This window comes from Perna viridis, chromosome 5 (genome assembly GCF_037379345.1).
Source record: "Perna viridis isolate PV_CMFRI_1.1 ecotype Kerala chromosome 5, ASM3737934v1, whole genome shotgun sequence".
NCBI lineage: Eukaryota > Metazoa > Mollusca > Bivalvia > Mytilida > Mytilidae > Perna > Perna viridis.
The window spans coordinates 34,237,650-34,252,298 of NC_142449.1; the positions used below are offsets into that span (position 1 = coordinate 34,237,650).

The window sequence follows — 14,649 nt, forward strand, 5'->3', positions numbered from 1 at the left end:
TCATTCTCTTCAATCTACATATTAATGACTTGATTTCCAACTTCAAGTCGATCCAATCATAATTTGCTAATGTATCTATTAATTAAAATGTTAAATGTTAATATGACGATGACATAATTCAGTTATTTAACACCCAGTTACCTATTTTTTCTTCTAAACAAAACCTGTGGATCAATTGTGTTCTTTTTTTTTATCAACGTTCTAGTGCAGGTTCCATTGATTTCCCCGTACACTCAGTTTAATTGAAACAAAAAGATGTTTGTGTTTAGGTATAATTATGTTTTCTGTCGCTCATTTAAAATAAATTATGTATTTATTGACAGATGGCCATGGTATTATACAGTATATTTTGTTTCCAGAAAGCGTTTTTTCGATTAACAAATGTGTATAGTGTTTTAATATCACATGTGCGCTTGTAAGTCTCGTCGAATTCCACGCTGTTAAGCGTTTGTTTGGAAAAGATTTTCAGCAGCTGGCGACAAAAAATATGCGGAAGAAAAGATTCTAATTATTTTTGACTTGGTAATTGTTGATTTGATGGATACATTTAATCATGTATGTAACAATGCTACAATTTTAGTGTTTTGAATTAATTGTATATGACACGAGTTAGTGCCAGTTGCTGGTGTACTGCTCCCTACAAAGTTTACATGTTTTGACCGCATCCACATGCGCTTCTGATTTAGTTACTCTGAACAGTCTAAAAAACATTTTTTAAAGTTTTATTGTCATGGTTTCCTCTTTGTTTAGTTTTTCTGTGCCTTAAGTGGCAAAGCCAAACATTCATGTACATTTTTAGCTACATGTATAATATACAGCAATACATTGTCATTGACGTCATTGTACTTTAAAATATTTTGAGAAAGAAAAAAAACCAAGTCTGTAAGCTAATAAACCCTTTTTATGCCAATGATAGGGTAATCGATAAACATTTCCGCGAAAAAAATTCTTTTGTTCTACCCAAGCCCTACCTCTTGGAAGTGTATATTGAGCATGCTCACCAACTTACATGTACCACAGAAGGGTAAATCAGCTTTACCATACATGTATTGTCTGTGAGGCTTGTAAAAATAATAAAGGACATTACAAAGGGGTGTCGACCTGGATGAAAATTTTACCTTCTCAGATGCAATATTTTTATTTATATTTAAGCAGCAAGCAAAATCAATATTTTATTTGAAAATCAGTCTTGTTATTTAATGGGCAGTTTTTTTCAATAAATGAATAACATAATGAAATGAAAAAAAGTTTTTCCTAAATTCCAACCCCATACCCCTCTCTCTGAAAATGGTTGATAACTTTATAGCACTACGCAATACTTTACATATTTTATCCCTTAAAGGCATCTCTAGCAACATCCTTTTCAGTTTTGGCCCGTCAGATCAATCTGTACAGATACCCGAAATATGGCAGTTCTCCACAGATGGTGGGAATATTTTACACATATCATGTGACATAAACAAAATTCATACGATAGCTGCGAATTCCAAACAAGAAAATGATTGTCTTTTCTATCTTAGAAAGCTATGCTTCAATTTGGGTAATATAATTGGAGTTATGTTTTTTTCTCCAATGCGGGTTAGGTTTTTGACTATAGCGACAGTGGACCAGCGAAGATACACATACATACATCCACATGTTTCATGAACTTTTTAAAAACATCATATTTACTTCTTTTAATTGGTGAAAAAAATAGAGGAAGACTCGAAAACTATCAGAAAAGATGACTTTATTTTTACTGAAACGTAATCTTGACCTTTGCATTTTTTATTTGTTTGGTTTAAGGAAGGGATGAATTTTCTCCGTAAGGACAGTCACTTTTTGTTACTTCTGGGACACGACTTTTCAGCTCACCTGGCCGAAGACCATGTGAGCTATTGCCATCACTTGGCGTCTGTCGTCGTCGTTGTTGTTAACAATTTTTCAAAACTTTTCTCCTCTGACACCACCTGATTAAGATCATTGAATAAAAATAAGCATAATAGTTCTGTAGTGTATTGTGCTCAAAATGACTCTTGTGATTTTTAATCCGTGAATAGATATAGCTGCCTATACTAAAATGGAACTTGGGGGTCATAAGACAGGTTTTTGAAAAAAATTCAAAAATTGTTGCCTTTCTGGTTCAGGTCATGAAAATGCTATGAAAAGCATTTCCTGCATTTGACAATTTAGTTGATTTTAACTTAGCCTGTCTCATTCCTCAAGTTTTTCAAATAAGCAAATGGTGAGCCAGGTGAGTGATTCAGGCTCTCTTGAGCCTCTAGTTATTTGCTATTTTGAATGTTATTTCTTTCAAAAATCTCCTCTGACACCACTTGACCAATTGAAACCAAACTTGGTATGAATGTTCCTTAGGGTATGTTGCATAGAAATGATTTGGGGATTTTTGATCTGTTGAAAAACATGGCTGCCGTTACTAAAAATAGAACAAAGGGGTCAGACAGTAGTTTTTCGCATACACATGTTGCATCTCCAAAACTGTTAGGTTTAGCCAAATTCTGAGATAGGGATAAAAGTATTTAGCATGATGAGATCTATCCTTGGTTAAATTTTCATTGTAATCTGTTATGCCATGTTGGAGTTATTGGCCTTTTTAGACATTTTTTTGCTATTTTGAATGTTATTTCTTTCAAAAATCTTCTCCTCTGACACCACTTGACCAATTGGAATCAACTTGGTATGAATGTTTTTGGGGTATCCTACATACATAACAATGTAGAACTGATGTGGGGATTTTTGATTGTTGAAGAACATAGCCACCATCACTGAAAAAAGAACATAGGGGCCAGACTGTGTTTATCGCATATATTTCCAAAACCGTTGGGTTTAGCATTATTATTTCAATTGCTAAAATGACCTTTATTATAAGGCCTTCAAAAGTCTTCTGGGATTAAAGTTGTCAGGCCACTCCTTGTAATAGTTATTGCCCTTGAAAGATAAAAAATGCCTTTTTTTACAGTTTTCAGCCAATATATTGAAAACTATAATAGATAGAACGAAACTTTCAATCGCTAAAATGATCCTTAAGATAGTCCTACTAAAGTCTTGTTGAGTCAAAATTGTTGGACTACTCCTTGTTAAATTTATTGCTCTTGAAAGACAATCTTAAACCAGGTGAGCGATTCAGGCTCCTGGGAGCCTTAGTATATTGCGGAACCTTAAAGGAAATTTAGATAGTATATGTAATAACCATAAAGTTCACACCGCTTCGCAATGCTCGCTATAACCCTTTTAACCTACAGTAGACTTTTGATTCAGAGGCCCAATCCATATTTTGAGAATTTGTTTTATATACATGTACATGTATTTGAACAAATAAATATTTTGTATTTGTATTGTATTTATTTTACTGGACTGTAAGAGGAATTTTCATAGGCCCACTGCCATTTCACCAGCCATGGACTTCAGACTACTGGTTTAATGATTTGTGATGACTGTAACCCATCAAAACCTCTGCAGGGTTTGTAGAACATTTTATTATAGCCTTCAACAAATAATTTGATGTATTAATCTTAATGATGTAGATTGCAAGATTTTTCTATTGCAGAATGGAAATGGCTGAAGGCAGGTTACGATATCTGGACACCTTGACTGGTGGATTAGAGAGCATGTTGTCTTCTGGTCAGCATTCAGACATAGAGGTCATTGTGGGTAAAAGGTCATTCAGATGTCATAAAGTCATATTATGTGCCATGTCCCCTTATTTTGAAGCAATGTTTTACCATGATATGAGGGAAAATAGAGATGGTGTTGTGAAGTTGTATGACATTGATGCCGATATTTTTGGAAAGATTCTTGACTTTCTATACACAGGAAAAGATGTTGTTTCAGAAGACAATGCTGAAAAGATTTTTAGAGCAGCTTCACTTATGCAGATTCCATGTCTGCAAGCTACTTGTGAAGATTTTCTTTTGACACAAGTTTCTCCAGACAATTGCATAGGTATATGGAAAATTGCACAAGCTCATAATTGTGAAAAACTGAAACACACTTCCTTCATGTTTGTTCTAGAAAATTTCCAAATCATTGCCAAAACTGAAGACTTCCTGAGCTTGGAGCTGGATGAGTTGGTCAGTATACTGGGATCTGATCATCTAGTGACTCAGTCTGAAGAACTTGTCTGTGATATGGCTATTGAGTGGATAAACGTTGACAAAGAATCTCGACAACAACATGCTGGTGCAATATTAGATGTGCTAAGGCTCCCTCTTTTGTCCCCGAACTATTTATGTCACAATTTTGAAAGCAATAGCTACATCCAAAGTGATTCTCAGTGTAAGATAGTTATACAAGAAGCTATGAAGTACCACACATGCTCCACAAAGCGGCAGGACTTTACATCCATCAGGTCAACACAGAGATTCCATAGCAAGTCAGATGATTGCATTGTTATGATTGGTGGACTTCTTTCTACAACTCCAAGGTATATTTGCACAGGTTTCACTTATATTATACTCATAATGAATTGACCAAGTTTGAATATAATAGACTCTCTTGTCTTTACTCTTTGTCAGATAAAAAGGGTCTATTATTATACCCAGGGTATCCCATAATGGAACCTGTCTAAACCAAACTCTTTTGTCTGGTTAAGTTAAATTATTATATAGGTTTTCGGATTTAGGGTTCAATTCAGATAGGTTTCACTGTACATGCATGGTGAGAGCCATATGCTAGTACATACATGTACAATGTATGTGCAATATACAATACAATGTACTACATGTACGTTTACAATAAACAAAGTGTATGTTATAGGATAAACGAAATGTGCATGTACATGTACATTGTAGGATACATGTATACAAATGTTCATGGGAGGATAAACAAAATGAACTTTGTAGGTTAACGAAATGTAAAATGGAAGATAAACAAAATGTACATGTACTATACATGCCAACCCTACCGCTTTAGGTGGTAGTCTACCGATTTTCTGGTGTTTCTTCCGCCTACCGACTTCAGAAACTTTTCTTCCGATTTCAAAAATGATTACCGATTTTTTTTTCATCTTTATTGAATTCAACTCTACGTTATGGTTGAGTCCATAATGTGACGACTTTGCCATTACTGGGGGAGTTTAATAAAGGGGAGTGAAACGCATGTCCCACATAGTATACACCCCGACCTTTTCATTGGCTATTTAAATACATATGCACCAATTAAAAAACTTTATTGGCGCGCTAGATTTTGAACTTGGAAAAATCCCTGATACAATATGAAGATGGGGGATGAAGCCCCAGAAATGGAAGTCCAAGTTATGAAGCGTGATGACAATACATTCAAGTCCTCATGGACCGATAAATTCCCCTTCATGAAGGCCTCACGTAAAGGAAACATGTATGCCTTTTGTGAATATTGTCGTACAGATTTATTTTGTCCTTTTTTTCTTTCAAAAATATGCCCAGCAGGATGCAGCATTTTTCTTCATCATGAAAAAATAGGGAAATGGGCAAATATTATGAACAAAATTGTAAGTTTTCACTCCCCTTATCAGGTGTCTTTTATCCTCCAAAATGTGCCCAGGGTGAAAAAAAATTTCCTGGGGGGGGGAACAAACCCCATACCACTTTTGGTTCCAAAAAGGTTGGCATGTATGCATGTACAAGTTTGAACATTGTAGGATAAACAAAATGTACATTGTAGATTAATGAAATGTAAATTGGAGGATTAACAATATGAACATTGTAGATACACTGAATGTACATGTATATGTACATGTACATTGCTGAATAAAACCACTGAGGGTTAGTAGAAACAATGGTTAATTTTCTCATTCAATATCCAGTTGGTACAGGGTTGGCCTGAACTCAGAGTTAGAAATAGTAGCCTGCCCGCCCCCCAAGACTGGCTATTTTTTGGTAGGGCTGGCTAATTTTAGAAAAAATCTATATAGCCATATGATAAATATATTTAAAAATTGTATTCAGGACTGGCTAGAATTCGAGTGAGTTTCCTACCCTGCTAAACTGGGGAATTGACGTAGAGCAAAATACATGTACATGTATGATAAAGAAGATTTCAATCTTTCCAAAATTTTATTAATTTATTTACATTTTGTATCTTTATATATGCCACAGAAATAACAAAAACAATCTACATGTATATGTAAAACTTGTACAAGATGTTTCATCAAAACCCAAATTTTACAATATATATTGGTTATAAAATATATACAATATACTTGCTACAAATGTAGATTTTACAATAATCAATGTTTTACAAATTGAAGTAAATAGAAACCAAAACAATAGTACATGTAATAGCATACATTGTACATTGCACAATATTGTTTTGTACATGTACATGATCATGTATGTTTTCAATGATTGTACAAACAAAAGTGCATATACATGTACATATATATTTTACAAATGTAGGTTAGAATGTACTAACTCCATGTAAGTAGGATTTGTTCATGTTTTTGATGCTTCATGTTTGTTTTGTTTTTATGCCATATCTCAAAAGGCATCTACAGTAGTTATGTCTTCTTTGTTCATGCTTGTTTTCTTAATGTTTTTTAAACTGAATGCCCTGTAATTTACATGATGTTAACTTCAGGGAATAGAGTTGGTCTTCTTTTGATGAAATGGCCACTATCTAGTAATGGATTGTCTTACTATGTAGGTATTTTTTTATCATTATTGTTATAGTGCAACCTGATTTAACTTTTGATACGACCATAAATTCTGTTACAGTCAGCCAGCATTCAAAGGCTTATGATGTACTGTCTTATTGTAAACAATTTTGATTAAGAGAGCAGTTAAATTATCTTAAGTAGCATTTTATCATATCTTTAAATTGCAGTATAAAAAAAGAATATTATTAACGATTTGTATGTTGCAATGATTTGGTTCTAATTTTCCAAAAATCATCAATAAATTTTGATACAAATTTGACCTTGATACTCAGCAAAAGTTAATCAATGTCAGATAAATTAGACATGTCACAGTTATTGCGAAGTTCAAAGTTTCTAAGCACAGTTTCTTGATGTCTTGAATACCATGGACACTTCAACGCAAAATGTGTTTCGTCTTGAATGGCTCCAAGGCTATGTACTTTACGTTGTCATCTCTCTGATGGCACACCACGATGTCATCCTTTCTCCAATTTTAATCTCATCATACTGACCTGAGATCTTTTTTTCATGTCTTAGGTAGTTCATTAGACAATGAACAAGAAGATTTAAAATTAGACATTTTAATCATGTTAGTCGAAGTTCTTTCCATTCTAAGCCATTGACTAAAAATGCACATGATATTATAACCACAGGATGGTAATTAAACATTTGCGAGAGTTTTGCTGCCATTTTATCTCAGTGGAGAGATCTTTTAATCCCCTAGAAACTGAAGGAGAATCTGTATTTACCGGTAAATCTCTTAGTCTGTGTGAACATGTAAGAAAGTGATAATTGTCATTTAATCAAGGAAAGGCCAACTCTTTTCCTTTATTTTTTTTTACATGTATGTACATATACATGTAAAGTTAAGCATAAATTCACTACACGTACATGTACCTTGTTTAATACAATTGTATACACTGCACAGTGTTAAACCTGTCTAAACCAAACCTTGAATAGAAAACCTGTCTTAACCAGACAATTGTCCCTTCGTATCAATTGAAATGTTTTTTTTAAATCTGGGTACATGTAAATCAAACCAACTTGACTGTTCAAAAAGAAGACAAGTTTCACTGTGCTAGTAGTGTATAAGTTCAATAGTCAATCAAAGACAAGTTTCACTGTGCTAGTGGTGTATAAGTTCAATGGTCAATCAAAGACAAGTTTCACTGTGCTAGTGGTGTATAAGTTCAATGGTCAATCAAAGACAAGTTTCACTGTGCTAGTGGTGTATAAGTTCAATGGTCAATCAAAGACAAGTTTCACTGTGCTAGTGGTGTATAAGTTCAATGGTCAATCAAAGACAAGTTTCACTGTGCTAGTGGTGAATAAGTTCAATGGTCAATCAAAGATAAGTTTCACTGTGCTAGTGGTGTATAAGTTCAATGGTCAATCAAAGACAAGTTTCACTGTGCTAGTGGTGTATAAGTTCAATGGTCAATCAAAGACAAGTTTCACTGTGCTAGTAGTATAAGTTCAATAGTCAATCAAAGACAAGTTTCACTGTGCTAGTGGTATAAGTTCAATAGTCAATCAAAGACAAGTTTCACTGTGCTAGTGGTATAAGTTCAATAGTCAATCAAAGACAAGTTTCACTGTGCTAGTGGTGTATAAGTTCAATAGTCAATCAAAGACAAGTTTCACTGTGCTAGTGGTGTATAAGTTCAATGGTCAATCAAAGACAAGTTTCACTGTGCTAGTGGTGTATAAGTTCAATGGTCAATCAAAGACAAGTTTCACTGTGCTAGTAGTATAAGTTCAATAGTCAATCAAAGACAAGTTTCACTGTGCTAGTAGTGTATAAGTTCAATAGTCAATCAAAGACAAGTTTCACTGTGCTAGTGGTGTAAGTTCAATAGTCAATCAAAGACAAGTTTCACTGTGCTAGTGGTGTATAAGTTCAATAGTCAATCAGAAGCAAATGCTTTTTTCTGTGTATATTGTATAGCATAAACTAAAGTACAACTATATGTACGTGTAGCTTGGAGAAAAATTCATACAAGTACATGTACATGTATCTTTGGAGGAATCATGGTAATAGTGGTTTATGAACTAGTAAAACTGCATGCATAATGAACAGTAACAATATCATACATGAAGTTGCATGTACATACAAATGTATAATCTAACTTCCTGTGTAAGGACTTCATACTGTACATGTAAATACAACCAATAAGGCATTGTTAATTTTTCCAGAAATTATTTGAATGGGTTAAAGCCATTACTTAGTGTTCCCTACAGAAGATATTGTTTGGTGGGCACAGGTCACCCTGCCTTTTTTTTTTATTGTTTTATAAGTGCATTGTCCTTTTTTTGCCAATTTTCCAGAAATATATGTATATAAAGATGTTAATGTTTATATGATCAACCTTCAAATTTGCCTCTGATGTTCTAGCTTGCCTTTTTTGCCTGCATTACACATGTACCTTGCCCTTTTCAAATGCTGCTGGGAACACTATAATAAAAGTCTATTACTGCTACAATTTGTAATTTTTTACTTGTTGAAATTCAAACTTTATTAGCTAACATTTTTTGGTTTCTTTTTTCAGATACCAGACAACCAAAGAAGTGCTCTGTTACAGTTTCCAGCAACAGAAATGGTTTTGTCTGCCATCACTGCCCTATGACCCTGGATATGAGTTTGCAACTTGTACTTTTGGTGGAAGTCTCTTTGTATCTGGTGGATGGTTAAAACTCCAGGGTCTTGCAGAGTACAAGACCCACAAAAACAAATGGAAGGTTTGTCCTGCAATGAACAATGGTAGATGTGGCCATGTTATGGTCTCTGTCAATAATTCTATTTTCGTTCTTGGTGGAAGAGATGGAAAGGCACCTGCAATGACCAACATAGAAGAGTATAACTTGCTTACAAAGAAGTGGACCGTGGTTGGTGAACTACCGTTAGGTGTAAGATCAACTTCTGCTGCTGCTATTGGTGAAAAGGTCTATGTTTTTGGAGGAATAACGGAATCTGATAAAGACACCATGTCAGTCCAGTGTTTTGACACTCGTCTTCACACTGTCACCGTTTGCGGTGATTTACCATTCTCATGTCGATTAACAAGAACAGTTTCCTTGGATACGGCTGTTTATGTAATGGCCCCAGATGGCAAAGTCATAGAGTTCTGTGATTCTTCATTAAACATTATCACATCAACACAAATCAGAAGAAATAGGTCGGGTTCTAGTGGATCTGACACTGGTACAACAGACGGATCAAATATCCAAGTTACATGTCTTGGAAAACTTGTCTGCAAGTTGCCAAATTTTAGCCAACATCATTTTGAAGTAATACAGTACCGAGGTAACATTCTGCTTGTTGGAGGTAAAACTCCCGACAATACCATACTGAAAAACATCATGGTAGCTGACATTTGTGAGAAGAAAGATGTTGATCCTCAGTTTCAGAATTTAGAAATGCCATCAGCTCGGTGGTGTTTTGGTTGTGTGAAGGCAGTAATGAGTAGAGATTATTTAAATAATGAACTTTATATTTGATACTTGATTATCTTTGTTAACCATACATGTATGACCCACTTCAAAACCTCTTTTTTACCATATGAGCCAATTAAAACCTCTCTATGTGCTAAACAGCTTTTGTATTAAGAAATTTGACAAGATCACTTACATGTACATGTAAAATTTCATGAAGACATGTATTTTGTTTGTGAATGCTACAGAAAAAAGGAAGTATATGAATACATGTATACCAAATGATTATTTTTCCAAACTTTTGTGCCATATACATGTACATGTAGATTCTCAAACCAAGATTGTTTAATAGAGGTACAATTTACTTTAAGGACGAGCTTTAGTCATTGCTTTAAGGACAAGCTTTAGTCATTGCTTTAAGGACAAGCTTTAGTCATTACTTTAAGGACAAGCTTTAGTCATTGCTTTAAGGACAAGCTTTAGTCATTACTTTAAGGACAAGCTTTAGTCATTACTTTAAGGACAAGCTTTAGTCATTGCTTTAAGAACAAGCTTTAGTCATTGCTTTAAGGACAAGCTTTAGTCATTGCTTTAAATTCTGTCATTTTCAAAATTCTAGAAATCTGAAATTCATGAGGTACATTGTGTATAATGTGAGAAGATCTTACTCTTATTTCTTAAAACAATGAAATTTATCATTCAAGTTCAAATTCTCCCAACAATTTGTTTTAATGATGTAACATTATGGACTTTGTACCAATCATCTGCTGAGAATAAAAATAACTTACCAACCAAATTATTCAGATTTATGGAGTTGCAACTGCCATCTTTAGTGTTTTGTACCAAAAATAAAAAAAATCCTGTGATGTATAAATTGATAATATTGTTTCTATTTTTTTTTATTATTTCCCTTTGTTAGCTTAGTGTATTGTCATGTACACCACATACATTTGTACTACAGATGTATATGTACATTAAAGTACAGCTGATTTAAGTCATGATGATCTCTTTCGTTAAAATTTACCAACATCTTATATTCTAGATTGTGGAATATTTGTTGGAAATTCATATACATGTATGTACATTGTACATTTATATGTACATGTACATTGTATATAGAATCTTAATGTGGAGAATTAAGTTTCCATTTTTTATTAATACTGTTACATTGTACTTAGTGTAATTGAAAAGGGTTCAGTCTAAAATGTCGTATTCTCTGTTTTCAAAGCAAAGGAATTTCTGAAAGTGTCAACTATTTTGTATTTACTGTACTGTACAATGTAGGTTTATATACATATATGCTGGTGCATTTTTCATGTTTCACCATACATGTATCTGTTCTTTTTTCTATTGTACATGTTTACATGTATGTACTTACTTTTCTGTCATTCAGATATTTGTTCTACATGTATGTTTTTTGTACATGTGTTTTAAATGTGATCAAGTACAATGATAATAGTTATTGCATTGTACCTGGGTATGTAAGGGACTGGTCATTTAATACGTTCACTTGGGTGATGGGCAGACATTTCCAATTTCCTCCATTTTTTTTTTCAACATCCCTCCATTTACAATCTAGATAGGAAAACAATTAATTCAAGACACCCCTCTTTTCAGAATTTCATAAAATTTTAACCTTTTTGATATTTAATTTCATTACACAACACTGAAAATCATACAAGTTATTTGAAGCCCCCTTTTATATATCTAAAAATTGTTTAGATCCACCCCTCTTATGATACCTAAAAATTTAAAGACCCCAGCCCAGTTTTTTCCTCCCAGTCCCTCCCTTGACCTTTATGCATGTAAATGACCTCTCCCTAATTACATCAGTGCTACAAATGTTAGAGCACATGTACCAGTATTTAAATATTTTTTATAAAAATGAGAACCATTCCAAATATCTTACACTCAGAGACATGTATAATTCAGGTTATACATATACATAATTATTACAGTTATGTTTCCATTCTAATCCCTTTTTGGGATTTGGGCCTGGAGATATTTTTGGGATTTGGGCCTGGAGATATTTTTGTCAATCAAAACAACAGCACCAAATTAAAAAAAAAAGGTTAGTTTTCATTGTTTATGATCAGAACCATTCTCCATGAACATGTAAGGATTGTTTCTCACTTAGTTTGCATGTCTTTACACATATCTAATACAAAATGTATTAATAAGAGTTTGATATTTCCTGTTTAAGGGAGAAGTTATTTATTTTTTAGGTTATCATGTAGGTGGTTAGGAATCCTATATTTCATATTTTATATCAATCATTCCTGAGTGAGATGGTATGTTGGAATCACCTTGTCTGGCCCTCCAAATTTTGTTACAATCAACTCAACTCCCAACTGATGGATTGATTTCAAATTTTCAAATGTTCATGGCCCTGTATACATGTACATGTAGATGGGGCATATGTTGTTAACAATTTTGGGTTGGTGTCAAGTATCATCTTCCTACATATAAGTGGGGTATACCTTTTGCCTTTCTTATCAATATATCTTATGTTAATTTGCTATTGTAAGAAAAATTGCCATTTTTTGTCAAAGTCAACTATTTTTCATTTTTTTCACATGTATACATGACTAATTTTAGTAACTGTATAAAGAAGTAAAGTGGCAATTTTTCCCAGTGTCACAATAGTTTTTTTTCTTCCAAACAATGAAGCAGACTTCATTTTTTAAATTATTTTCTGACAGATTGTCAATGTTCAAGAACATGTAACTTAACTTTCTATATAGATAAGCTAAGTTCATGTCTTAAGTTAAAATCTGGTTACATGTGTTTATTGTTCAGTACATTGTTCAGGGAAACCTGTCTTTAGAAACCAAACCCCTTTTGGACTGACAGATTAGTACAGTTACTTGTTTGGTTTACACAGGTTACTGGTTTATCTATTGTTTGGTTTACACAGGTTACTGGTTTATCCAGTGTTTGGTTTAGACAGGTTTCACTTTTTCTCATAATTTTGAAATGAAGAGTTAACAGTGATGGTGCATTTTTTTTTAATTTCTTGTACGTATGAAACCTGCATTATGTGGTATCAAAGAGGTACATTTCAGTTAAGTTTTTCATACAGTATGATTGTTAGTCAGTGCTATTGATTCCTTTTAGAAGTACACACATGCACCTGTACATTGTACATGAACTTGCAAATGTAAACTTACTCATTTTTGTAAGCCATGTGGTTATACTTTTTTTACCAGTATTTATCCAGTTGTCTCCCTTTCAGTATAGTTTGATTGATTTACCCAAAGAATTAATTCATCCTGTGTTATGAAAGATACAAATGTACTATGTTTCGTATTTCAAAAGAAATCTGTAAGTGACACTATTCTATTGATCAATAATCTCGATTTAAAGTTTTGGTAATGTATCATTTTTCCAGAAAATTTGAAAACATCTAGTTACATATTAATTTCCCAGTTGGTAATTTTCACAGGTTCTTTCAAATGTTTGTCAGTATCATTCAGTTTTTGCAGTTTTGAAAACAAAATAGTGTGAAAATGAATTTTGCAGTTACTTACTAGTGATCATTGTAAAAATAGTAAAAATAATATGTTTACTGTAAACACATTATATCTTTTTTGTTTTTGTTTTTTGTTTTTGTTGTACATGTTTTAATTCTATATAGTTTAGCATTTTGCCAATGCAGCACTGTCAATAAAACAAAAATGTCTTTCATTTAGTTACGATTGTGCAATTTATTTTTTTAGTTTTCTTTTTATCTTTGTGCAGCTGCAATGTTATATAGAGTAGAAAGTTGTGATATGTGTGCTGTTCTATGTAGTTTATATATTGTCTTTATTTTACTATTACTCTATGTTTAAAAAGAAACAAAGTTAAAACATACTTTTATGCAATTACAAATTCATTTTCCACTTACCAATACATCGTGAACTTGTACCTTCTTGTTACAAGGATGCAATTTGATGTCATCAGGGGCGGGTCTAGGTAAGGGTGTAATGGGCGTACGAGAGGCATACAGTAACAGGAAATTTGACCTTCGTAGCTACATGTATAATATTTTTTTCTTGTAATATTAAGTTGTAAAATAGTATTTGACAACCCTTTTACCAGTCAGAACTACTTGGCCTTTCTGGTTACATGGAGAAAAACCTCGGTAGGTGGAAGAATCTATCCGGAACTTTTACAGATCAAATTGTAAAACTATATAATTTTACTGGTTGAAATTTTTCCCATTACTTTTTTTTCCTAGCTCCTCGCTTTGTGCCAAAATTCTTGACAGAGTTATTCTTTATTTCTTGCAATATCCAACTACAATTTTTTAGTGCCACCTGCTGGATAAAACTTCTTTGAGTCACGTATGACTACATTTCCGGCAAATTTTTCAAGAAGAAATTCTCCTTTCTGCATCCAAGGTTATTTTTTAGTGTAGCGTAAATGGCTGAGTAGTTCTGATTGCCCATTTACTACATTATTGATTTGGGTCAAATGGGCCATGTCAATCACTGAATTACACACACACATATAAAATAGATTTAAAAGAAAAAAAACTTCTGTTACTAATTCTGTGATACATTTATGTTTTCTGTGATCTTAGCGAAATTATTAAAATTAATAAATATGTTCTTCTTGTA

General features: G+C 33.2%; 1 protein-coding gene across 3 annotated transcripts; it reads left to right on the forward strand.

The window, feature by feature from the left end:
- The first annotated feature begins 392 nt into the window (after window positions 1-392).
- Window positions 393-14,649, forward strand: LOC148617186 (kelch-like protein 24). Of its 3 annotated transcripts, none has more exons than XM_088584644.1 (4): window positions 443-555; window positions 3,548-4,423; window positions 6,375-6,395; window positions 9,163-14,649. In XM_088584644.1, exons 2-4 carry the CDS (start codon window positions 3,549-3,551, stop codon window positions 10,109-10,111), a joined length of 1,845 nt encoding a protein of 614 aa, XP_088440770.1. In that variant the 5' UTR covers window positions 443-555; window position 3,548; the 3' UTR covers window positions 10,112-14,649. The 3 variants fall into 3 exon arrangements, with proteins under 3 accessions (XP_088440772.1, XP_088440770.1, XP_088440771.1); XM_088584645.1 differs by having other exon boundaries at window positions 447-522; XM_088584646.1 differs by lacking the exon at window positions 6,375-6,395 and having other exon boundaries at window positions 393-555.

Coding starts and splice junctions, on each gene's coding strand:
- LOC148617186 (XM_088584644.1), top strand. CDS start 3,549: ATGGAAATGGCTGAAGGCAGGTTACGATATCTGGACACCTTGACTGGT. Junction 4,424..6,374: donor CTTCTTTCTACAACTCCAAG/GTATATTTGCAC, acceptor TTACAAATGTAG/GTTAGAATGTACTAACTCCA. Junction 6,396..9,162: donor TTAGAATGTACTAACTCCAT/GTAAGTAGGATT, acceptor TTCTTTTTTCAG/ATACCAGACAACCAAAGAAG.